Source organism: Schistocerca americana, chromosome 7 (genome assembly GCF_021461395.2).
Source record: "Schistocerca americana isolate TAMUIC-IGC-003095 chromosome 7, iqSchAmer2.1, whole genome shotgun sequence".
In the NCBI taxonomy this organism is placed as follows: domain Eukaryota; kingdom Metazoa; phylum Arthropoda; class Insecta; order Orthoptera; family Acrididae; genus Schistocerca; species Schistocerca americana.
The window spans coordinates 165350767-165377583 of NC_060125.1; the positions used below are offsets into that span (position 1 = coordinate 165350767).

Genomic DNA, 26817 nt, shown 5'->3' on the forward strand with positions numbered 1-26817 from the left:
AGTGTATATAAGCGAACAAAGTTTCTGAAGTTGGAGACGTGGTTTTTCTGGAAACGTTTTCCCTGCACCGTAAAAAACCACCACATATTTTGGATTCGCATGTTTTTTCGCGATGCAGATTTTCTCAGACGACTACAGGAGAAGTGTTGGTTAAATTTCAAGTCTCACATCACGGCCTGACAGTGAGGTGGCTATCTTTCCACGGTTGGTAATGTACGTACAAGGTGGCAATTGTTGAACTATATGAAAAAAACGTAAATTATTTACGAACTGCAGCGTGTACACACATTATCCAAAATATAAAGGTCACTACAGATATTCGGATTTAGGTTATAACATGTTCGATATGCCTGCCATTGGCGATGATGTGGCGCAGACGAATAGCGAAATTCTGCATTACCAGCTGAAGTGTCGGAATATCGATGCTGTCGACAACCTCCTGAATGGCTCTTTTCAGCTCAGCGATAGTCTTAGGGTTATTGCTGTTCAACTTCTCTTTAATATAGCCCCACAAAAGTAGTCTCATGTGTTCAGATCAGGAGAATATGGTGGTCAATCGAGGCCTATGCCAGTGGCATAGGGTACCCCAGAGCCAGAATACGGTCTCCAGAGTGCTCCTTCAAGACATCAAACAATCTACTGCTTCGGTGGGGTAGAGCTCGGTCTTGAATGAACCACATGTTGCCGAAATCAGGGTCACTTTGGATAATGGGGATGAAATCATCTTCCAAAACCTTTATGTACCGTTCGGTAGTCATCCTGCCGTCAGGGAATGTCGCACCGATTATTCCGCGACTGGACATTGCACAACAGTGCAACGAAAAACATGCTGCTTTTGCCGATGTGGTCGAACACGATTCAATCGAGCTTGAAGTTTTTTCAGTGTCGTCACATATGCATCAGAATTTATGGTGGTTCTGTGGTGTCACCGCCAGACACAACACTTGCTAGGTGGTAGCTTTTAAATCGACCGCGGTCCGGTAGTATACGTCGGACCCGCGTGTCGCCACTGTCAGTGATAGCAGACCGAGCGCCACCACACGGCAGGTCTAGAGAGACGTCCTGGCACTCGCCCCAGTTGTACAGCCGACGTTCATAGCAATGGTTCACTGACAAATACGCTCTCATTTGTCGAGACGATAGTTAGCATAGCCTTCAGCTACATTTGCTACGACCTAGCAAGGCGCTGTATTCAATTGATGTTTATTATGTGAAGCATGTATCATCAAGAGCGATGTTCTACAATTGTGGATTAAAGTTAAGTAGTATATCAACTACTTACTTTATTTGCTACTATTAATTCCTTTAACTGTTCCAGACCTCGCGCCAGTCAGCTTGTAATTAAACGCGTGCATTTCGGCCTCCTCTAGGAACACAGTGTTGGCTCTTCTGCCAACACTACAGGTTCCACTTGGCATGATGTCCACAAGCAAGAGTCCTTCGGAATCGAAAAACACCGTACCCATAACTTTTCCAGCAGAAGGTGTGGTTTTGAATTTTTTTTTTTCTTAGGTGTATTTGCATGATGCCACTCCATTGACCGCCTCTTCGTCTCTGGTGAAAAATGATGGAGCCATGTTTCATCACCTGTCACAATTCTTCCAAGAAATTCATCTCCACCATTCTCGTACTGTCCCAAAAGTTCGCTACATACCGTTTTTCTTGTTTTTTTGTGAGCCACTGTGAACATCCTGGGAACCCACCTGGCACAAACCTTTTATAACGCAAAGACTTTCAGTATTCTTCAAACACTTCCTTCCCCTATCCCAACATAGCGTGACAATTCGTTCACTGTGATGCGTCTGTCAGCAGTCACCAATTCGTTAACTCTCTGCACATTGTCTGGAGTGTGTGCAGTACGTGGCCTGCCGCTACGAGGACAATCCTCAATATTGCCGTGTTCGCTTTCATCACGTAACCTGCTTGCCCACCGACTAACTGTACTGCGATCGACAGCAGCATTTCCGTACACCTTTGTCAACCTCTTGTGGATGTTTCCCACTGTCTCGTTTTCACAGCACAGGAATTCTATGACTGCACGTTGCTTCTGACGAACGTCAAGTGTAGCAGCCATCTTGAAGACATGCTGCGACGGCACCACTCACGGGAACAGGTTGAACTAAGTTTGAAAACAAGCGGGAAGGAAATATCTACACTGTAAAACTTTCACACATGCAGAATGAAAATTGTATTTTTACAAAAATAGTGTGTTTATTTCTTTTGGACTGTCGCTCGTAATTCCCATCAGGCGCCGCGGCCAATGTGTAGTTTGAACGTCCTAACGCAAACCGTTCAGAAGTTATGACGATTTTATATCATGTAGTTCAATAATTGTCACCCTATATTTTACGATACTTCAAAATTGAGTAACTCATTGTTTGAAGAATTTCCAGTGAAGTGAGAGTGCGAACTGTGATTGGTAATCTTAGGGAATCAGAAACTGGCGGTCTACATCTACATCTACATGATTGCTCTGCAATTCACATTTAAGTGCTTGGCAGAGGGTTCATCGAACCACAATCATACTATCTCCCTACCATTCCACTCCCGAACAGCGCGCGGGAAAAACGAACACCTAAACCTTTCTGTTCGAGCTCTGGTTTCTCTTATTTTATTTTGATGATCATTCCCACCTATGTAGGTTGGGCTCAACAAAATATTTTCGCATTCGGAAGATAAAGTTGGTGACTGAAATTTCGTAAATAGATCTCGCCGCGACGAAAAACGTCTTTGCTTTAATGACTTCCATCCCAACTCGCGTATCATATCTGCCACACTCTCTCCCCTATTACGTGATAATACAAAACGAGCTGCCCTTTTTTGCACCCTTTCGATGTCCTCCGTCAATCCCACCCGGTAAGGATCCCACACCGCACAGTAATATTCTAACAGAGGACGAACGACTGTAGTGTAAGCTGTCTCTTTAGTGGACTTGTTGCATCTTCTAAGTGTCCTGCCAATGAAACGCAACCTTTGGCTCGCCTTCTCCACAATATTATCTATGTGGTCTTTCCAACTGAAGTTGTTCGTAATTTTAACACCCAGGTACTTAGTTGAATTGACAGCCTTGAGAATTGTACTATTTATCGAGTAATCGAATTCCAACGGATTTCGTTTGGAACTCATGTGGATCACCTCACACTTTTCGTTATTTAGCGTCAACTCCCACCTGCCACACCATACAGCAATCTTTTCTAAATCGCTTTGCAACTGATACTGGTCTTCGGGTGACCTTACTAGTCGGTAAATTACAGCATCACCTGCGAACAACCTAAGAGAACCGCTCAGATTGTCACCCAGGTAATTTATATAGATCAGGAACAGCAGAGGTCCCAGAACGCTTTCCTGGGGAACACCTGATATCACTTCAGTTTTACTCGATGATTTGCCGTCTCTTACTACGAACTGCGACCTTCCTGACAGGGAATCACGAATCCAGTCGCACAACTGAGACGATACCCCATAGGCCAGCAGCTTGATTAGAAGTCGCTTGTGAGGAACGGTCTCAAAAGCTTTCCGGAAATCTAGAAATACGGAATCAACTTGAGATCCCCTGTCGATAGCGGCCATTACTTCGTGCGAATAAAGAGCTAGCTGCGTTGCACAAGAACGATGTTTTCTGAAACCATGTTGATTACGTATCAATAGATCGTTCCCTTCGGGGTGATTCATAATGTTTGAAAACAGCATATGCTCCAAAACCCTACTGCAAACCGACATCAATGATATAGGTCTGTAGTTCGATGGATTACTCCTACTACCCTTCTTAAACACTGGTGCGACCTGCGCAATTTTCCAATCTGTAGGTACAGATCTATCGGTGAGCGAGCGGTTGTATATGATTGCTAAGTAGGGAGCTATTGTATCAGCGTAATCTGAAAGGAACCTAATCGGTATACAATCTAGACCTGAAGACTTGCCCGTATCATGCGATTTGAGTTTCTTCGCAACCCGTAAGGTATCTACTTCTAAGAAACTCATGCTAGCAGCTGTTCGTGTTTCAAATTCTGGAATATTCCATTCGTCTTCCCTGGTGAAGGAATTTCGGAAAATTGCGTTCAATAACTCCGCTTTAGCGGCACAGTTGTTGGTAACAGTACCATCGGCACTGCGCAGCGAAGGTATTGACTGCGTCTTGCCACTTGTGTACTTTACATACGACCAGAATTTCTTCGGATTTTCTACCAAATTTCGAGACAATGTTTCATTGTGGAACCTATTAAAGGCATCTCGCATTGAAGTCCGTGCCAAATTTCGTGCGTCTGTAAATTTTAGCCAGTCTTCGGGATTTCGCGTTCTTCTGAACTTCGCATGCTTTTTCCGTTGCCTCTGCAACAGCGTTCGGACCTGTTTTGTGTACCATGGGAGATCAGTTCCATCTCTTACAATTCCTACTGTTCCTTGATCCAAGCACTTCCTGTATTTGCCATGCACCCTTTGAGATTGCAGCCCACCCCGTACTTTCCCGAGGCCTTCTAACCTAAAAAACCGCCCAGTCCACGCCACACAGCCTCCGCTACCCGTGTAGCCGCCAGCTGAGTGTAGTGAACTCCTGAAACTGTTTAGAATATGTCCAGCTTATTTATACAGTTGTGTTAGTGACTGTGTTTTGTGACGTAACAAGCATCTGTGAGAGGTATGTACGAGGGTTATTCGGAAAGTAAGGAGCTATCGGTCGTGAAATGGAAACCACAGTGAAAATTCGACCAAGTTTTGATTACCCACAATACAGCCCGTAATTGTCTCCCTCTGAATTTCATCTCTGCTCATATGAACCGCTGGCTATGAAGACAACATTTTGGCACAGACAATGAGCTGTAAGCCAGCGTAGAGAATTGGTGGAAAGCACTGGCGGCTGTCTTCTGTAACGAGGGTATTGGAAAATTGGTACAACGCTACGACAAACGTCTAAGTTTGATCTGCGACTATGGAGATAAGTATCTGGAAGTTGTAGCTAACTGTTGCAAATAAAACAGTTTTGATTTTCACTGTGGTTTCCATTTCGTGACCTATCGTTCCTTACTTTCCGAATAGCCCTCGTATATGGACATAACTATTTGCACATGGTTCATGATGTTTTTTTAAATATGTTAGTTACGACATACCTTTTATAATGTGCTGATTTGCTGATTTTAGTCCACGACAACTTGGCGAGAGATCCATCGAAAAATGGACACGTTTCATAACAAAAGATTTTTTAAAGCCTGAAGATAACGAAGTCTGTCGAAAGCGGTTGTTTTAAGTAAATAAATATTATGCTTATTGGCTGTTATAGTAATAATAATGTGTGTGACGAGGGCCTCCCATCGGGTAGACCGCTCGCCTGGTGGAAGTCTTTCGATTTGACGCCACTTCGGCGACCTGCACGTCGATGGGGATGAAACGATGATGATTAGGACAATACCAGTCCCTGAGCGGAGAAAATCTCCGACCCAGCCGGGAATCGAACCCGGGACTTTAGGATTGACAGTCTGTCGGGCTGACCACTTTTCTTTTTTTTTTTAAATCTCGTTTTGTCCGTTTTCGTTCGTTCTGGTCGGACGTCGAAAGACACCCGTTTCAGTTCGTTGTTAATCAATTAACTCAGCTAGCCCTCTGACCGAACACGCTGTGCTACCGTGCCGGCTAGCCACTCAGCTACCGGGGGCGGACTATTGGCTGTTGAATGTTTTTCGTTAGTAAAACAGATCAGTCCTTTGGTCTTCTCAAAGAGAGATAATTTCATTTCGCTTGATTTCTTACCACCTCGCCCCCCCCCCGCCCCCATCTGAATTGCAGTGATAAAATCTGCAAAACTAATTATTACTCTTGGTAACTTTCCGATCACTTTGCACCGAAGAATTTTTTGGCGCCGAATCCGAAGAGAAGCAAAGAAGTGTCGGACTCCAACAGGTGCGCGTGGGTCGAGGGCCAGCGCGTGGCCGCGGCCGTAGTGCGCATGCGCGTGTTTTGCAGGCGTGCAGCCGGCGGGCCGGCGTGCTCTCCGCGTCGCCAGTGTGGTGGCTGCACCCATGCGGGCAGCAACGCGCGGCACCGCGGCGCCACCGCCGGCGTCCAAACCTGCGGCGTCGGCGTCGTCTCGCGTCGACTGGGCGTGCGTCGCGTCGGCAGCGCTCGCCGCCCTGCTCTACGCCGGGACGCTGCGCGCCGGGTTCGTCTACGACGACAAGTGAGTGACGTGCCACGCGATACTCCAGTGGTTCCAGTTCACAAGCGACACCTCTCTGTCCGCCGTGTGCTCCGAAAATGCGATTGTTGCGTCGGGGCAGTGCGTCGTCTCTCCATTTTACTTATCGTATCATTCCATAACTTTTTAAATGACGTATTATTCTCCTTTAACTATTACTAGTTTTTAATTCACTATTGCAATTTCGGCATTTGTGCACTTGTCAAGTATCTACAAACCATAATACAACGTAATCAGAAAACTATCATGTGTGATTAATAGTAGGTACAGTCGATTTTTGCAGTTTGACATTGTCAGACTTCCAAGATTTGATGTTATGTCACACAAACAGGATAAAAATGACATTCTTAAAGGGACGTCTCACTGTCGATGGTAATGCACTCATTGGTTGTTATTAATGACACTACTAGTTTTGTTATTGACGTGGAGCTCGGCCTACAGCAGAGATACCAACGTAAGATATACGTAAATGGAAAGGTAACTAGTCAGCAGTCCATAGTCGATCGTGATAGTCCATTTTATGCACCGTAATCTTGAGCGAACTATGTACATCACGAACGAGATTTACTTGTCTAAAAGTTTCTATTTATAGTACATTGATATATATTTCTAAAAATCTAAGAAGAAAACTATTTGTGAGGGTAGTGTCTATTTTGGTTGTTCTTTGAAGGCGCTATAAATCTCAATGTCAGTGTCCGATAATTAGCGCGTCTCTACCCTATACAGCAAGGTACATACTCATTACGTTTTTATTTCTTTCTCATGACAGCTGGCATGTCAGTGACAAATCTACCAACGTCATTAGTGACAAAATATGGCCATGACACCATCGAAAGTAACGCAGTCCTAGAATAATGTTATTTTTAACCCTTCTGTATGACGCAAAATCAAATCCTGTAATGTTAAGAAACTGCAAAAACTGCAGTACATGCTTTTGATCTCAATATGTCTTTCTCGATCGTTTCATTATGTTTTTTAGACGATTGAAACTGGCACGCATGCCGAAATTGTAATAGTGAAACAGGGACAGTAACAGCTAAAAGCGAATATTACGTAATTAAAGAAAAAATATAGAACCTGTCGAATTCGTATTATACGAAATTAATTTTATAGTATGTTTAACGCTGATCTGTTATTTTGTCTTTAATGAATTGTGTCACTTTCTGCTCCTGAGCTACACTGTGCGGGAACCATATGCGAAGTGCAGTCATCGGATAGCGGTATGCACAACTACAGATGGCGGTACTGTCGCGTACGGCATTAAAGGACAGTGCGTTGGCAGAGTTGTCGTTTGTACTCAGGTCATTCGTGTAAAGGGCTTCCCCACGGCACAAATTAACAGAATGGGAGTAGGAGCTAGACGCAAGGGACATTCCATTTCGGAACTCGTTAGGGGATTCAATATTCCGAGATCCACAGTGTCAAGAGTGTGCCCGGAATACCAAATTTCGGGCATTACCTCTCACCACGGACAACGCGGTGGCCGATGCCCTTCACGTAACGGGCGACCAAGAGCAAACAGCGTTTGCCCTGGGTTGCCAGTGCTAACAGACGAGCAACACTGCGTGAAATAACAGCAGAAATCAGTGTGGAACGCACAAAGAAGATATCCGTTAGAACAGTGCGGCGAAATTGGGCTTTAGTGGGCTTTGGCACCAGACGACCGACGCGAGTGACTTTGTTAACAGCACGACATCGCCCACAGGGCCTCTTCGGCTCATGACCATATCGGCTGGACCATAGCCTGATCAGATGACTCCCGATTTCAGTTGCTAAGAGCCGATGGCGGGTTCAAGTGTGGTGCTGACCCCACGAAGCCATGTATCCAAGTTGTCAGCAAGACACTGTTGGTGGCCCCATAACGGTGTGGGCTGTGTTTACATGGAATGGACTGGGTCCTCGGGTCCAACTGAATCGATCATTGCCTGGAAATGTTTGTCTTCAGCTACTTGGAGACCGTTTTCAGCCATTCGTAGACTTCATGTTCCATGTTTTCATGGATGACAATGCGCCATGTCACTGGACGACGATTGTTCGCGACTTGTTTGAAGAACATTCTGGACAATTCGAGCGAATGATTTGGCAACTCAGGCCGCCCTACGTGAATCCCATGAAACATTTATGGAACAGCATCGAGCGCTCAGTTCGTGCACAAGCTGCTGCACCAGCAGCGCTTTCGCTGTTACGGACGACTATAGAGGCAGCATGGCTCAGCACTTCCGCAGGGGACTTCCAACGTTGAGTCGATGCAGCATCGAGATGCTGCACTACACCAAGCAAAAGGTGGTCCTACACGGTATTAGGGTGTACTCCATGACTTTTGACACTTCAGAGTACAGAAACTATGTACTTATTACAGTTTGAGAGCGAACTGCAATGTCAAACGTCAGAAGTTGATCAGCGTGGTGTGCCAAGTGTTTTCGTGTGAGGAACCCTTTGTTTCCAGTGGATTATTAGAGTAATTTACTCAGATTGCTACCCCCAATTGCTTTTTTTAGTTGCATGGCGTATAAGACTTGCTTCTCTTTGCACCTGAGTGTGACACGAAATTTACATCGCATTTATAAATACTGCGTGTGACTGGGTTAAGTGCACATATTTTTGTATGTGCCACCTTGTTGTGTACAGATGAGTGTGTTCGTCGCTTTTCCTCTGCTTCCCACAAAATTTACGACCTGACGTTTTCTGCACGGCCATAACTGTGCCACTAAGTTGACTATGTCTTCCAGTGTAGACTAACCGTTTTCCGTCCACGTGTCCATGGTTCAACAGAACATGCTGCCCAGGGGAAAGTAAGCATGAAAGACTTGCTCTTGTCTGGTCCTGGCGGAGGTTCGAGTCCTCCATTGGGCATCGGTGTGTGTGTTTGTCCTTAGGGTAGTTTAGGTTAAGTAGTGTGTAAGCTTAAAGACTGATGACCTTAGCAGTTAAGTCCCATAAGATTTCACACACATTTGAACATTTCCGCTCTTGCCACATGTAGTTTGAGGTACTAACCAAATTAAAACACACTGCTCCTAATGATTAAAATTATTAATCTGCAAATGAAGCAAATGCTAATACAATACTTTTCAATACACGGCCCTCAGTCACCAATAGAAATATCTGCACTTGTACAGGGCTATTACAAATGATTGAAGCGATTTCATAAATTCACTGTAGCTCCATTCATTGACATATGGTCACGACACACTACAGATACATAGAAAAACTCATAAAGTTTTGTTCAGCTGAAGCCGCACTTCAGATTTCTGCCGCCAGAGCGCTCGAGAGCGCAGTGAGACAAAATGGTGACAGAAGCCGAGAAAGCGTATGTCGTGCTTGAAATGCACTCACATCAGTCAGTCATAACAGTGCAACGACACTTCAGGACGAAGTTCAACAAAGATCCACCAACTGCTAACTCCATTCGGCGATAGTATGCGCAGTTTAAAGCTTCTGGATGCCTCTGTAAGGGGAAATCAACGGGTCGGCCTGCAGTGAGCGAAGAAACGGTTGAACGCGTGCGGGCAAGTTTCACGCATAGTGATGTGAAAGATTCAGTGTTTAAACCTCCTCTACCAAGAAACGTGCCAGAACTGCGAGCTCACATCAACAATGCTTTCGAACTCATTGATGGGGACATGCTGCGCCGAGTGTGGGAGGAACTTGATTATCGGCTTGATGTCTGTCGAATCACTAAAGGGGCACATATCGAACATTTGTGAATGCCTAAAAAAACTTTTTGAGGTTTTGTATGTGTGTGCAAAGCATTGTGAAAATATCTCAAATAATAAAGTTATTGTAGAGCTGTGAAATCGCTTCAATCATTTGTAATAACCCTGTACGTGTTACACCCATTCTGTAGAATGGCCAGCTCATTCACCAGGTGTAACAGCGATAGACTTTTTCTTCTCTTGTTGCTGATGTACTTCAGTTTCCATGGATTGTTAAGTCACGGGGAGAGCGATATGCGCCGGCATGCGAAACGAAGACGCGCTGGACAGGGAAGACGTACGAACAAATTTTTCATCTGTAAGTGCTGCAAACAACACTGTTTTAGACTCTCTATCAAATGGGTGGATAAAATGCAACTTTACACAATTTGTTCGTGACAGGAAACAAACCAACATATGTCCTATCGAACTGTGTACCAAACGAAACATGTGACATGCAATATTTGTTTGCACTTTGGTCTATCTGCACATTGTAAGAACTAAATTGCAAATACATACTGAAACAGCAGACAAAGAAAGGAAGAGAAACATGTGATGGCTCTCAGGAGAGACGCCAGTTATCATCTGCTGTCGGGTAACATTGTTGTTTCACTTCGCTTCGTGCTGTACGTTCTCGTTGTCTGTTCCTGTACATGTGAGCTCTGCCAGAGTTCACAAATGTTCAGATGTGTGTGAAATCTTACGGGACTTTACTGCTAAGGTCATCAGTACCTAAGCTTACACACAACTTAACCTAAATTATCCTAAGGACAAACACACACGCCCATGCCCGAGGGAGGACTCGAACCTCCACCGGGGCCAGCTGCACAGTCCATGACTGCAGCGCCTTAGACCGCTCGGCTAATCCCGCACGGCCCAGAGTTCACGGCAGGAGACGTAGAATCAAGAAATCTGTTGTGACTTGGCAAGACAGCCAAGCCACTATGAGGTAGCCGAAAGGCACCCGTTTAAGCTCACGCAGGCTCGCGTGAGGTCTGGAACAGTCAAGGGAGTTGAGTGTAGTAAAAAAAGTACGTAGCTTCTGGAATACTTAATTTTAATCCATAATTGGTGAACATCGGTCTGACGGTACATGCATCACAAGATAAATAGCAAATGATAATGGCGCCTTGCTAGGTCGTAGCAAATGACGTAGCTGAAGGCTATGCTAACTATCGTCTCGGCAAATGAGAGCGTAATTTGTCAGTGAACCATCGCTAGCAAAGTCGGCTGTACAACTGGGGCGAGTGCTAGGAAGTGTCTCTAGACCTGCCGTGTGGCGGCGCTCGGTCTGCAATCACTGATAGTGGCGACACGCGGGTCCGACGTATACTAACGGACCGCGGCCGATTTAAAGGCTACCACCTAGCAAGTGTGGTGTCTGGCGGTGACACCACAAAATCTTTTAACGAGGTTGTCAGCTACGATCTCTGTAGCTCAGTGGGAACGTTTGCTATACTGACAGCACAAAAATTTCATATTACGTGTATTTTCCCTTCTGCGCAAGTAGTTTAACGACAATACAGCCACAAAGGTTAATGGAACAACAGATCGAACAAATTTCTCTATTGAGTCACCTGAGGCTAGACGTTCGCCGGCCGCGGTGGCCGTGCGGATCTAGGCGCTCCCGTCCGGAACCGCATGACTGCTACAGTCGCAGGTTCGAATTCTGCCTCGGGCATGGATGTGTGTGATGTCCTTAGGTTAATTAGGTTTAAGTAGTTGTAAGTGCTATGGGACTGATGACCTCAGTTGTTAAGTCCCATAGTGCTCAGAGCCATTTGAGCCATTTTGAGCTTAGCGTTCCTCATGCCAAACAAATCTGATCACTGTCTGAGAGTTTGTAGACTACCTACTCCCGCTGTACATCACAAAAGGACACAGTGAAACATTATGAAAGCTTCATTGTTATCGAGTAAATAGCGTGGTAAGAGGATTTTAGACTCGCCTTTTTTCTGAGTAACAATTTGCCGCTCAAAGGTCATTGTGGTTAGACGGTCAGTGCCTAGTTCAAAGAACAAGGGTGAGATCCTCGACAATAGCCGATATCTCCACAGGCGAACACCCAATCATTTTCAGAACACAAATTTTATACGCCTGGAGAAACTCAAGTTTCACATCGGTTCTGACGAAAAATCACCATCATGACATAAGTGTTCTCCTCCGTTTGTTTTTCGGAAGGGTCGCCAATTGACGAACATCAGCGGTGGATCCGTATGTAATATAGCACAACGAGTGGTCTTGGCAGAATAGTGCATTACTTGCTGTGTACCATGTAGACTCCCTTAACCTATTCTTCCTCTCTCAAACTCACGAGTGGTGAGTCTGGAACAGAAACGGGAAGCAAAACCAAAATTTGAATTAGCAGGAGTAGATAATCAGCAATAAATAGCATCAAGAGTGAATAGAGTACCAGTCCAGCGTTGTCGAACGTGGTCACCACCCAGGGTAGAACGTCGTCTACATCTACATCTACATCCATACTCCGCAAGCCACCTGAAGGTGTGTGGCGGAGGGTACCCTGAGTACTTCTATCGGTTCGGGGCTCCAAACGTTGTGGTGCAGGGAGGCATGTAGTGTTGCACTGACCTGCAACACAGTACATTAACCAGTCAACGGTATTGTGAAACCGTATTCCTTCCCCATGTTCGTCTTTTCAGGGGTGCATTCGCTCTGACTTCATTTTTAAGGATGACAAAGCGCAACCACATGAACAGCGCAAAAGCAACAGCATTTATAATGAGGGGATATTGGATGAATGGAATGGCCTACCCGTTCCACCGACCAAATACGATCGTGCGCGATATCGGTTGCGTTGGGGAGACTTATTTCAGCACATGCAACAACGACCATCAGTTGTCATCGGCACTGGTGAAGAAATGTAACGCCCTAGAACAAGAATTCATTACCCCTTACCAGTATTGTAGCCAGCATGGAAGCACATTGCAGACCATGTATTGTTATCATCTGTGGTGACCACACAACCTACACCACTGGCCATTAAAATTGTTACACCAAGAAGAAATGCAGACGACAAACGGGTATTCATTGGACAAATACATTATACTAGAACTGAATGTGATTTCATTTTCACCCAATTTGGGTGCATACATCCAGAGAAATCAGCACCCAGAACAACCAGCTCTGGCTGTAATAACGGCCTTGATACGCCTGGGCATTGAGTCAAACAGAGCTTGGATGGCATGTACAGGTACAGCTGCCCATGCAGCTTTAACGCGATACGACAGTTCATCAAGAGTAGTGACTGGCGTATTGTGACGAGCCAGTTGCTCGGTCACCATTGACCAGACGTTTTCAATTGGTGAGGGATCTGGAGAATGTGCTGACCAGGGCAGTAGTCGAACATTTTCTGTATCCAGAAAGGCCCGTACAGGACCTGCAACATGCAGTGGTGCATTATCCTGCTGAAATGTAGGGTTTCCCAGCGATCGAATGAAGGGTAGAGCCACGGGTCGTAACACATCTGAAATGTAACGTCCACTGTTCAAAGTGCCTTCAATGCGAACAACGTGTAACCAATGGCATCCTATACCATCACGTCGGGTGATACGCCAGTATGGCGATGACGAATACACGCTTCCAATGTGCGTTCACCGCGATGTCGCCAAACATGGATGCGACCACATGATGCTGTAAACAGAACCTGGACTGATCCGAAAAGATGACGTTTTGTCATTCGTCCACCCAGATTCGTCATTGAGTACACCATCGCAGGCGCTCCTGTCTGCGATGCAGCGTCAATGGTAACCGCAGCCACGGTGTCCGAGCTGATAGTCCATGCTGCTGCAAACGTCGTCGAGCTGTTCGTGCAGATGGTTGTTGTCTTGCAAACGTCCCCATCTCTTGACTCAGGAATCGAGACGTGCCTGCACGATCCGTTACAGCCATGCAGATAAGATCCCTGTCATCTCGACTGCTAGTGATACGAGGCCGTTGGGATCCAGCACGGCGTTCCGTATTACCCTCCTGAACCCACCGATTCAATATTCTACTAACGGTCATTGGATCTCGACCAACGCGACCAGCAATGTCGCGATACGATAAACCACAATGGTGATAGGCTACAATTCGACCTTTATCAAAGTCGGAAACGTGATGGTACGCATTTCTCCTCCTTATACGAGGCATCACAACGTTTCACCAGGCAACGCCGCTCAACTGCTATTTGTGTATGAGAAATCAGTTGGAAACTTTCTTCATGTCAGCACGTTGTAGGTGTCACTACCGGCGCTAACCTTGTGTGAATGCTCTGAAAAGCTAATCATTTGCATATCACAACATCTTCTTCCTGTCGGTTAAATTTCGCCTCTGTAGCACGTCATCTTCGTGGTGTAGCAATTTTAATTGCCAGTAGTGTATTAAGAACCACGTCCTAAATTTCTTAATACCCAGGGTACCATCATGAATCGCAGTGAGTTCAGTGTTATTAATGTCGTTGAAGACACGTGTCACTTCTGTTCGTATGATGGAACAATTTTTTTTTTATACTGAAGTATTGCAGTTCTTTCAATGAATGGTCCAAATTTCATCTGCCGGTGTTACTCGGTGGCGATATATCGTGGGAAAGTTACTTTCACCCTTACGGTTTGTACACCAGTGTATACGTTTTCCCTTCTCATTCCAGACATCCTTACTTCAGAACATGCAGTTCAGTTGTTTCCCAGACGTGATCGATAACATTTTTGACGGAAATAGCTTCTGCCATTTTTACGCTTAAGAACGTCCGCAGAAAAATGTACGCCTCTCGTCAGGTTTCATCGCTTGCAACAACTGTAATCTGGGTTAATATTACTCTGTTTTCGAAGGACTTGGTGCAAGGTCTCCAGAGGGTTTTTGTGCTTTTGAGAGGGCCTCTGATGAGACTTGTGAATACCGCACAACTACCAGCGTGCGTTCTGTGACGGCTTCACTTTTCCTTGGTTGGCCAAGATGATATTTCACATCCACCCGGCTGAGCGTATTTCTTTTAAGTACATATAGGAACTACTGCAAACAGCCATACGTTTTGATATACCATAATATAGACACTTTTATACAGTTAGACTATGTAGAAGTTTCTTTGAAGTAACGTATCTGTAAACATACGACGTTCTTTCGTACAGAGTATCAGCAGCCGATGTAAACAGATGTGTCTGCCATCTTATTTTGAGTCAGTTTCATGGGACAGTATGGATTGTAAAAGAAAACCAAAGGAGGGCCTTTCAGAAAGTAAGTACCGGGTGATCAAAAAGTCAGTATAAATTTGAAAACTTAATAAACCACGGAATAATGTAGATAGAGAGGTAAAAATTGGCACACATGCTTGGAATGACATTTACTAGAGCAAAAAAAAAAAAAAAAAATGTTCACAAAATGTCCGACAGATGGCGCTGGACAGCAAAACGTCAGTGACTGCTACCGTGACGGGTGAGAGGTACGCCGATATGTTACAGAATCACATCATCCCCAGCCTGGCTGATAAACACCTGCTGGAACGTACGATGTTTATGCAGGATGGCGCTCCACCCCATATTGCTAGACGCGTGAAAGATCTCTTGCGCGCGTCGTTTGGGATGATCGTGTGGTCAGCCGCCACTTTCGTTATGCTTGGCCTCCCAGGTCCCCAGACCTCAGTTCGTGCGATTACTGGCTTTGGGGTTACCTGAAGTCGCAAGTGTATCGTGATCGACCGACATCTCCAGGGATGCTGAAAGACAACATCCGACGCCAATGCCTTACCATAACTCCGGACATGCTTTGCAGTGCTGTTCACAACATTATTCCTCGACTACAGCTATTGTTGAGGAATGATGGTGGACATATTGAGCATTTCCTGTAAAGAACATCATCTTTGTTTTGTCTTACTTTGTTATGTTAATTACTGCTATTCTGATCAGATGAAGCGCCATCTGTCGGACATTTTTTGAACGTTCGTATTTTTTTGGTTCTAATAAAACCGCGTGTCGTTCCTAGCATGTGTGTCAATTTGTGCCTCTCTATCTACATTATTCCGTGACTTATTCAGTCTTCAAATTTATACTGACTTTTTGATCACCTGGTACAATAAGGGTCACACTATGTAATCACAAATATTTTGTTATATTTTAGGACAAAAATGTAAAACCTGCAAGAAGTTGACGCTATCATCTGACGATGTGCTTTTACCCGAAACTATTATAATAAAACCATTTCAGAAAAACTTGTGGCTGGCTGTAGTATTTTCTACGGCGTAATTTACGAAAACAGCTGCGGTGTTCTCCAACGGAAATGGGTAAAATAATGAAGATTTTCTCTTCCGTATCGCGCAAGGCAGTTACTTGTAAATATGTTATATTAATAATTATGCATTCGACGTAAGATACTTTTTGATCGCAGTTTATCGGACGAGTTTCAATCGTTCGCTCATCATCGACAGAAGCGATGTATTGCTTTTTGGAATCTCCTTGTATGATTGATTTATGCAATTTGCATAAGAAACTTATACGAAAATACATTTGTCAGTGGCAAATTTGGTCAACAGCAAGGCGCCTCTTCACGCACACACACACACACACACACACACACACACACACACACACACAGTTCACTCACTCACAGACACAAACAAACTGACATTTGCGTTTGTGAAGAAAGTAATCCATAACAGTTCGTTTATGTTGCTCAGTTTGGGTGCTGTAACACACTGAAGAGCCTTTATTTTAACGACAAACTAGCGTGTCTTTATGAGTTCAACAACGTTCATATTGGCGAACATTCACCTGTCCTTGTGGTAAGGTTTACTCTGCGGATTAGTAATGCATTTGGGAACGCCTCGGTCGACACGCCAGTGAAGTATGCCAGAGGAACTTCTTTGTTTGCGGACAGAAACGGTATGCAGCAAAACAGACTCAAATGAATGAGAAAGTCATTTCGGCCGCTGTGCTCGATAACAGGAAAGCAATGTCGGTAATTCTGGACGAAGTGAGGCGCTTGTGTTGAGACTGGACTCGGACAGCGGTCTGTCTGATATAATTATTCAATCCTGTCTTACGTTACTTCGCATAGGTTTGTATTCATATGACGCATTCAAACGTACTGAAACGTCAACGTATGGCCACAACACTCTCCTTGCTAATTTAATGAGTCAACAGTTGCTGAACCAGTGAACATTGATTGACAGATTGTAAATTATGGTCACAGGCACAGCCCTCAAAGAAAATTTTGCTACCGCAGTGCATAAGGTGATTCTAATTTTCTGTTCCATGTAAAAGATGTCTCTCGTGAATGGTGTTTTAAGATGGTCTTGCGCAGTACATACGTCAGTGTTGATTTTCCTCGGATGGCCAATGAGAGCAGCGAATCTGTCATGCTGTCTATAAACTGCGTTAACGAAGCAATCAGTCAATTGCATTTTGTCTCTGGTCTGTTCATCCTGTCACCTTCTCAAGCATTTCTTGTAATTCCTGATCCACCTTATTCTGAGGCAAATGTGGCGAAAAAGAACGGAAAAATTTCAATATCTGCGACCTGGCTGGTAGCCGAATTAGCCGTCGCCTATTATTTGTTACCAACAACCATCCCAACACCCTCCCTCCCCCAGACGATCTTTAAAGTTTAAAACTCCCACGCAGGGATTTGAAATTACGTTTGAAGCTTGTTGGAAGTCGCCAAGCGCTCTCATTGTCTGATGATGGATGAATATAGTCTGAGTAATTTGCGCGCCGTGCCACAAGGCATATTTTTTCTAACTTTGTTGACCGACTTGTTAATTTAAACCTTTATTCTAAGTTTATGTTTCTTAATGAGTAGATTATGACAGAATTGTACATTTTTAAATTTGATCAAAATCGGACGTTAGACAAGCAACGTGTAATTAGTGGCCGTCACTGGTTGACCCTTCTAACTTTTTACTAATGAAGATTATTATTATTGTTATTATTATTAGTCGATACAAACGCATTATATAACCAGCTCAAAATACAGCAACGTTAATATGCAATGTTTGCGATCGCTACATTAAAAACGAATTCACCTGTAGAGAATGTGCGCAACTTCCAGTGGCTGGAGGAGAATAGGTACGCTATAGTCGAAGAAAAGCCTCGCATGGAGACAACAAGTGTTGCAGAAAGTACGGTAAGTGGAAAGAAAAACCTATCAGCGATCATCAAAATGCATATGCCGACAGTCAGAAATTCCACGTTATATTCAACGAAGACGACCGGCATGGGCTGCGGAACGAGAAACAAAAGATCTTAAGAGAAATCCGTAACATGAGAAAAAGCGAGGCAAAATCTGGATGCACATGCCAAGACAGAGTGTAGAAGAAGTTTCAAACATGACACGGAAGAAAAGATTTAGATTTTCCAGGCACGTTATGAGCATGGAAGAGAGTATTTTATAAAATGCAAAACGCTAAACAGGGAACATTTGGACGAAAGAAGTGGGGTGGCGTTGAAACGTTAGCTTCAGCTGCAAGAAAACGTTGAAATATCGTAGGCGAACTGATGTCAGGATTAAAGTTAACATCAGTGAAGCACGGAGAACAAGGTGGAGGGAGACAGTGAAGGTGCAATAGAAAGAAAGATGACTTATTGAAGAAGCCAGCACTTGGACTTAAAGGTTCGAAACGAAAATGATAAGAGTATGAATCACGTAAACGGGTAAATGGCAGGGATGTCTTACTCAAAAAGATTGGGAAAAAATAGGATCAATCGAGACGAACAAATAAAAAGAAGAGACGCTGCCCCATGGACATAGAAAGAATGATGGAATTTTGAGCAAAGAAGAAAGCAAAGCTCTCTGCCAATTGAAAATGTTGTCAGAGTTGGTCTCAACGAATATGTAGTAAATAAATGTGTAACAATACGCAATTAAAACAATTTACAGCGTGACTAGGATATAGTCAATGACTGGGAAAAAATAATGAATGTTCATCGGAGGTCCACAACATGGACTCAAATTTCTAAACGGTTCAAAAAACGACGCCATTACACACTCATACGCGATCGTGTTACTACGCGTCAAAAGACATTGTACTTTCACAGAGTCGATATTTCAAACTTTTGCAGATTATGTTCATGTTTTATCACATTATGGGGGGATGAGGTAGCCCTACAGCTACGTTATACATTGCACATGGGAAATTTCCTTTCAACAAGCGCCTACCTAAATTTATTTAAGTGCACACCGATTTCTACCATGTACAAGAATGACAGTAAAAGAATTCTGTTGGCCAGTTCCAAAATTGTTTTAAAAGTATAGTTTATCCACGTTTATGCTGACTATGATCACAAACCAATTTATTCTGCACAGCGAAACTGGTGTGTGTTAACTACGAGTCAGTTAAGCTATAATGAATCACTTGTCTTTGTGATGATGGTCAACAGAACAGTAGTGCGTCATCTGTCGTAGAAATAACTTGAGCTTTCAAAAAATATTTGTAATTGCCGATCTATAGTTTATCACAGGGTTATTACAAATGATTGAAGCGATTTCACAGCTCTACAATAACTTTATTATTTGAGATATTTTCACAATGCTTTGCACACACATACAAAAACTCAAAAAAAATTTTTTAGGCGTTCACAAATGTTCGATATGTGCGCCTTTAGTGATTCGGCAGACATCAACCCGATAATCAAGTTCCTCCCACACTCGGCGCAACATGTCCCCATCAATGAGTTCGAAAGCATCGTTGATGCGAGCTCGCAGTTCTGGCACGTTTCTTGGTAGAGGAGGTTTAAACACTGAATCTTTCACATAACCCCACAGAAAGATAACGCATGGGGTTAAGTCGGGAGAGCGTGGAGGCCATGACATGAATTGCTGAATTGCTGATCATGATCTCCACCGCGCCGAAAATTCAAACCGTTTGACTTTGTCATCGGGTGTCAGGGCTTGTAGCAATTGTAAACGGTAAGGCTTCTACTTTAGCCTTTTCCGTAAGATTTTCCAAACCGTCGGCTGTGGTACGTTTAGCTCCCTGCTTGCTTTATTCGTCGACTTCCGCGGGCTACGCGTGAAACTTGCCCGCACGCGTTCAACCGTTTCTTCGCTCACTGCAGGCCGACCCGTTGATTTCCCCTTTCAGAGGCATCCAGAAGCTTTAAACTGCGGATACCATAGCCGAATGGAGTTAGCAGTTGGTGGATCTTTGTTGAACTTCGTCCTGAAGTGTCGTTGCACTGTTATGACTGACTGATGTGAGAGCATTTCAAGCACGACATACGCTTTCTCGGCTCCTGTCGCCATTTTGTCTCACTGCGCTCTCGAGCGCTCTGGCGGCAGAAACCTGAAGTGCGGCTTCAGCCGAACAAAACTTTATGAGTTTCTCTGCGTATCTGTAGTGTGTCGTGACCATATGTCAATGAATGGAGCTACAGTGAATTTATGAAATCACTTCAATCATTTGTAATAGCCCTGTATTTTATTGAGATTCTCGAATGTACTTGGATTAATATGTGCCAGTTTCTACAGTGCAGTGAAAATAGAGATGTAATACCTCTAAACTGTACAGAAATGAATATACACTGCCGAACAAGGTGAAGCAGGGTGAGGATATGAATGTCAGTGTGAATTCGTACACATACACGCCATCGGCGTACACACTGACGTGACAAAAGACAAGTGATAGTAATATGCCCATACGCAGATGGTGGTTGTATTGCGAAAACAAGTAATAAAAGTTTTGTGTAGGAGCGATCTAGATGGTTGTAAAACAATAAACTAGTAGCCAAGATCGCAGGAATTCTTTTTATTCCATGATTACCGGTTTCGGCGAAACTAAAGCCGCCATCATCGGATCTAGGGAGGACAGAAAACCCTATAAAAGTGGGCTTGGATTCCACTTATATAACATGTTGTTGTTGTTGTTGTTGTTGTGGTGGTCTTCAGTCCTGAGACTGGCTTGATGCAGCTCTCCATGCTACTCTATCCTGTGCAAGCCTCTTCATCTCCCAGTACCTACTGCAACCTACATCCTTCTGAATCTGCTTAGTGTATTCATCTCTTGGTCTCCCTCTACGATTTTTACCCTCCACGCTGCCCTCCAATACTAAATTGGTGATCCCTTGATGCCTCAGAACATGTCCTACCAACCGATCCCTTCTTCTGGTCAAGTTGTGCCACAAACTTCTTTTCTCCCCAGTCCTATTCAATACTTCCTCATTAGTTATGTGATCTACCCATCTAATCTTCAGCATTCTTCTGTAGCACCACATTTCGAATGCTTTTATTCTCTTCTTGTCCAAACTATTTATCGTCCATGTTTCACTTCCATACATGTCTACACTCCATATAAATGCTTTCAGAAATGACTTCCTGACACTTAAATCTATACTCGATGTTAGCAAATGTTTCTTCTTCAGAAAAGCTTTCCTTGCCATTGCCAGTCTACATTTTATATCCTCTCTACTTCGACCATCATCAGTTATTTTGCTCCCCAAATAGCAAAACTCCTTTACTACTTTAAGTGTCTCATTTCCTGATGTAATTCCCTCAACATCACCCGACTTATTTCGACTACATTCCATCATCCTCGTTTTGCTTTTGTTGATGTTCATCTTATATCCTCTTTTCAAGACACTGTCCATTCCATTCAACTGCTCTTCCAAGTCCTTTGCTGTCTCTGACAGAATTACAATGTCATCGCCGAACCTCAAAGTTTTTATTTCTTCTCCATGGATTTTAATACCTACTCCGAATTTTTCTTTTATGTATACATAACATGTATACATATAAATTTAGGTTCATACCTCAGGACACTTACAGGTTACAACATCAAGGCAGACAGTTGTGATATCAATGGTTGCCTATAACACACAGGCCTTACAAAATTGTTATGCGTAGCACATAGGCGTCCAAGAGAGATGACATTATAAATGTTAAATGTCTCCATCACACACAAACGGAAGCTGGATACTACCGCAACTCCTGCACTGTTCTTACACTACAGGCCGCATCGCGAGATGATGCCAGCAGAAGAGGCACCAATGACTATCACAGCTCGCGTCATAAGAGGCTCTGCGGAGTGCGAGTTGGAGCTAGACGCATGGACATTCCATTTCGGAAACAGTTATTGAATTCAATATTCCGAGATCCATAGCGTCAAGAGTGTACCGAGAATACTACATTTCAGTCATTACCACGGACAACGCAATGGCCGAAGGTCTTCACTTAACGACCGACAGCAGTGGCGTTTGTGTTCAGTTGTCGGGGCTAACAGACAAGCAACACTGCGTGAGACAATCATAGAAATCAATATGGGACGTACGATGAACATATTCGTTGGGAAAGTGCGACGAAATTAGGTGTTAATTGGCTATGGCAGCAGACAACCGATGCGAGTGCCTTTGCAAAGAGCAAGAAGTCGCTTGCAGCTCCTCTCCTGGGCATGTGACCACATCGGTTGGATCCTAGACGGCTGGAAAACTGTGATGTGCTCAGATGAGTCCCGATTTCTGTCGGTAAGAGCTGATGCTAGGGTTCGAGTGTGGTGTAGACCACACGACGCCCTGGACCCAAGAAGGCACTGTGAAAGCAGGTGGTGGCTCCATAACGTTATGTGCTGGGCTTACATGGAATGGATTGGATCTTCGGGTCCAACTGAACCGATCATTGACTCAAAATGGTTATTTCGGTTAGCTGGAAACTATTTGCAGCAAGTTATGGACTTCATGTTCCCCAAAAACTTCGAGCGAATGATTTGGCCATCCAGATAGCCCGACATGAATCCCATCGAACATAAATGGGGCATAATCTAGAGGCCAGTTGGTGTACAATATCTTGCAGTAGCAACCGCTTTTACCGTTATGGACGGCTGTAGAGGCAGCCTGGCTCAATATTTCTGCAGGGGACTCATAGCTACTTGGTGAGTCCATGCCACGTGGTGCAGCTGCGCTACACCAGGCAGATAGTAGGAGGTATCCCATGACTTTCGTCATCTCAGTGTATTATGAGTGCCCATTTTACCGACTGGTCGAGTCGTGCATCGTCGCGATCTACGGGGCATCTGGCTGCAACAGTGGTCCCATGTTGGGCTAATTCCCGATGATCGGCCGACGGTTCAAACGTCTGTATTCTCGACTTCGTGTTCAGTCTCCCAGCCACTGCGCCATATCCCTTTGTGATTGCTGTACACGTCTTCTCTACACTCATATTTTTTGGGTGGCAGTGTTAGGTGCATAACTTGTCCTGTGAGTGGAATGGCAAAAAAAGAAAAAGAAAAAAAATCTGTCCCATTTCTGAGTTTGTATCTTACACGCTTCAATAACACTTTGTACCTTAATTTGTCTTCACTTCGAATGATACCGGATGTAGTGGTCTCTATTCGAGTTTGTACACTGTTTCGGTGTTAATCCTGTTTATGTCTGCAGCAGCAAATGAATTATTATTTCTTGATGCTTTCCCACAGTCCAGGCAGTCAGACAATACGAAATTACACTCCGTCGTTAAGTAAATGGACAATCCCGCAAGCGGTTTGTAGTGAGACGTGACTGAATCTTCCTGTTACCAAGTAGGCAGTATACGTGTTTCATTGTTCTAGTGACTCCTGTCTTCTCTGTAATGCATCTTTGTAGCTCGAGAACTTTGGAACAAGATCGATCATCTTTACCAAGCCTGCTGTTTGAGAGCAGATGGGAACAAGGGTTATCAATCCATTTGTGGTGCGTCATCTGTGTACAGAAAGGGCGACAATTTTGCCAGTCATGGCACATCTGGATCCTGGCTTAAAGAGCGCATATGGAAGGGACGGCGATGTGCTGTGAAATACTTGCAATGAAGTGTCACAACTGTAGCTGCAATACTGCTGTGAGACCGAAGTTACACGGAGAAAATAAAGCTATACAGGTCTGCGGTACGTCACGCGTGCAGTCTTAACATACGGCGTTAAACTTAGGATTATTGCGCTTTCCGTCGTATACACCAAAGAGCGCCTCGTAATATCGCCATCAACGCAGTATGTTCAGGATTATTGCGCTGGCCGTCGTACCAATCGGTTTGAAATTTGGCAGGACTTATCCTTTTGTCTGGTCAAATGATCACTAGTTGGCAGCTTGTTGCTGCATCATAGAACTGCAAAGACGGCCGCATCAATGGCGACTTGGAGGATCGTTCTGTCATACTTTTCTGACAAGGGAACCTCCCCATCGCACCCCCCTCAGATTTATTTATAAGTTGGCACAATGGATAGGCCTTGAAAAACTGAACACAGATCAGTCGAGAAAACAGGAAGAAGTTGTGTGGAACTATGAAAAAAAAACAAAATATACAAACTGAGTAGTCCATGCGCAGGAAAGGCAACATCAAGGATATTCTGAGTTCAGGAGCGCCGTGGTCCCGTGGTTAGCATGAGCAGCTACGGATCGAGAGGTCCTTGGTTCAAATCTACCCTCGAGTGAAAAGTTTAATTTTTTGTTTTCAGACAATTATCAAAGTTCAGGCACTCACACATAATCAACTTCGCTCTCCAAAATTTCAGAACATGTTCAGATTTGCTTGGACATATGCAGGATTTGACGGTCTACACACGGAAAAATTTGAAAACGTTAAAAACATATGTTTGACAGAGCACTGGGAAAACTGTGCGACTGTGAAACGGTTGCATTCATTTGTTGCAGTTTATGTGACAAACTCTTATGTTTTCATCACTTTTTTGGGAGTGATTATGACATCCGCAAGAAAACCTAAATCGGGAAAGGTAGAAGAACCTTTTTACCAATTCACCAAGTGTACAAGTTAGGTGGGTCGACAACATATTCCTGTCATGTGGAGCATATGTCGTCACCAGTTTCGTATAGAATATATCAGACGTGTTTTCCTGTGGAGGAATCGGTTCACCTATGACCTTGCGATCAAATGTTTTCGGTTCCCATTGGAGAGGCACGTCCTTTCGTCTACTAATCGCACGGTTTTGCGGTGCGGTCGCAAAACACAGACACTAAACTTATTACAGTGAACAGAGACGTCAATGAATAAACGGACAGATCATAACTTTGCGAAAATAAAGAAATTAAAATTTTCACTTGAGGGAAGACTTGAACCAAGAACCTCTCGTTCCGCAATTGCTCACGCTAACCACGGGACCACGCCGCTCACGAGATCACACGCTCCTTGATATTGTCTATCCTGCACGTGGACTACTCAGTTTGTATATTTTGCTTTTTTTTTCATAGTTCCACACAACTTCTTCCTGTTTTCTCGATTGATCTGTGTTCAGTTTTTCAAGGCCTATCCACTGTGCCAACTTATAACTAAATCTGAGGGGGGTGCGATGGAGAGGTTCCCTTGTGAGTAGCGAATGCTGTTAGGCAAGCGTTTGAGGAATGGTGAAGGCGTGAAAACCACCGTGCACAAGTCGTTGCTTCCACAACCATAAAATTCTCGTTACTGTGGCTGCATTCCTTTCCGAAGCGTTGGAATGCGTGCATTACACGTCATGGGGACTTGCACACTGATGGTTCCGTACAAATTTGATTATATGTATGTGTATAGTTCATCCATCCAGGGAGTCAAGAATCGCAACGATTTTTGCCTGTTATCGATAACGATACTGGCAAGTTGTCCTTGGAAATCCAAGACCGTTTCAAAATCTCTACAGTAGTTACTCAGACCAGCCCCAACGTACAAAAAGAGGTGAGCGAGGGACTTTAGTTTATACAGGGTGAGTCACTAACTATTGCCACCTAGAGTAAACCCGAAGGTATGATAGTAGCTGAAACGTTTGTCGGACGAATGTTCCTTGGGACAACGGGGGCTATATATTACGTTGACTTTTTGTTGCTAAGTGGAGTCGCGTCAGAGATATGAAGATCAACTTTGTATTGTTTTTAATGGGTTGTTATAGTTTGGTACTTAATTTCTGATAGCGGCTATCGAGACGAATCCATTGATGTGTAACAGTAAGGTCAACGAAGGTGATATGAACGTCCATTTGCAGAAGGTGTCTGAAGTGTTGACCACTGGTATCAATGCAGTGCTGCAATTTTCTTATCATGAATTGAGTAGTATTCCTTATCACTTAGGTACTTATTGAAGCACATGCTCTGACAATTCTACTGTAAATCCGTAATTTTCCTCTACCACCTTATATATATATATATATATATATATATATATATATATATATATATATATATATATATATATATATCGAAATGTCCTAAAGTACAGACACCACACACCACATGATACACATGACGTAATATACTGAAGCGCCAAAGAAACTGATTTAGCCATGCGTATTCAAATACAGACATATGTAAATAGGCAGAATACGGCGCTGCGGTCGACAACGCCTGTATAAGACAACAAATGTCTGACACAGTTGTTATATCGGTTACTGCTGCTACAACTGTGGGTTATCAAGATTTAAGAGAGTTTGAACGTGGTGTTACAGTCAGCGCACAACCGATGGGACACGGCATCTCTGAGGTAGCGATGAAGTGTTACGATTGTACCATGAATATCAGGAATCCGGTAAAACATCAGATCTCCGACATCGCTGCGTACGGAACAAGAGCCTTCAAGAACGGGGTCGACGACGACTAAAGAGAATCGTTCAACGTGACAGAAGCGCAACCCTTCCGCAAACTGCTGCCAGATTTCAATGCTGGGCCATCAACTAGTGTCAGCGTGCGAAACATTCAACGCAACATCATTGATATGGGCTTTTGACGGCAAAGGCCCACTCATGTACCCTTTATGACTGCACGACAAAAAAGCTTTACGCCCCGCCTGGGCCCTTCAACACCGATATTGGACTGTTGATGATTGGAAACATGTTGCCTGGTCGAACGAGACTCGTTTCAAGTTCTATCCAGCGGATGGACATGTACAGGTATGGAGACAAGGTCATGGGCTGATGGACCATGCATGTCAGCAGGGGGCTGTTCAAGTTGTTGGAAGCTCTGTAATCGTGTGGGGCGTGTACAATTGGAGTGATATAAGACCCCCAGA

The 26817-nt window shown here is 44.0% G+C and overlaps 1 protein-coding gene across 1 annotated transcript in view; it reads left to right on the top strand.

The window, feature by feature from the left end:
* Positions 1-26817, top strand: part of LOC124622820 (protein O-mannosyl-transferase TMTC2-like) — a 902746-nt gene that overhangs the window by 29096 nt on the left and 846833 nt on the right. Inside the window, exon 2 of the mRNA XM_047148612.1 lies at positions 5956-6169. Within this exon, the coding sequence (XP_047004568.1) occupies positions 5956-6169 (214 nt within the window). The remainder of the gene's footprint in view (positions 1-5955; positions 6170-26817) is intronic.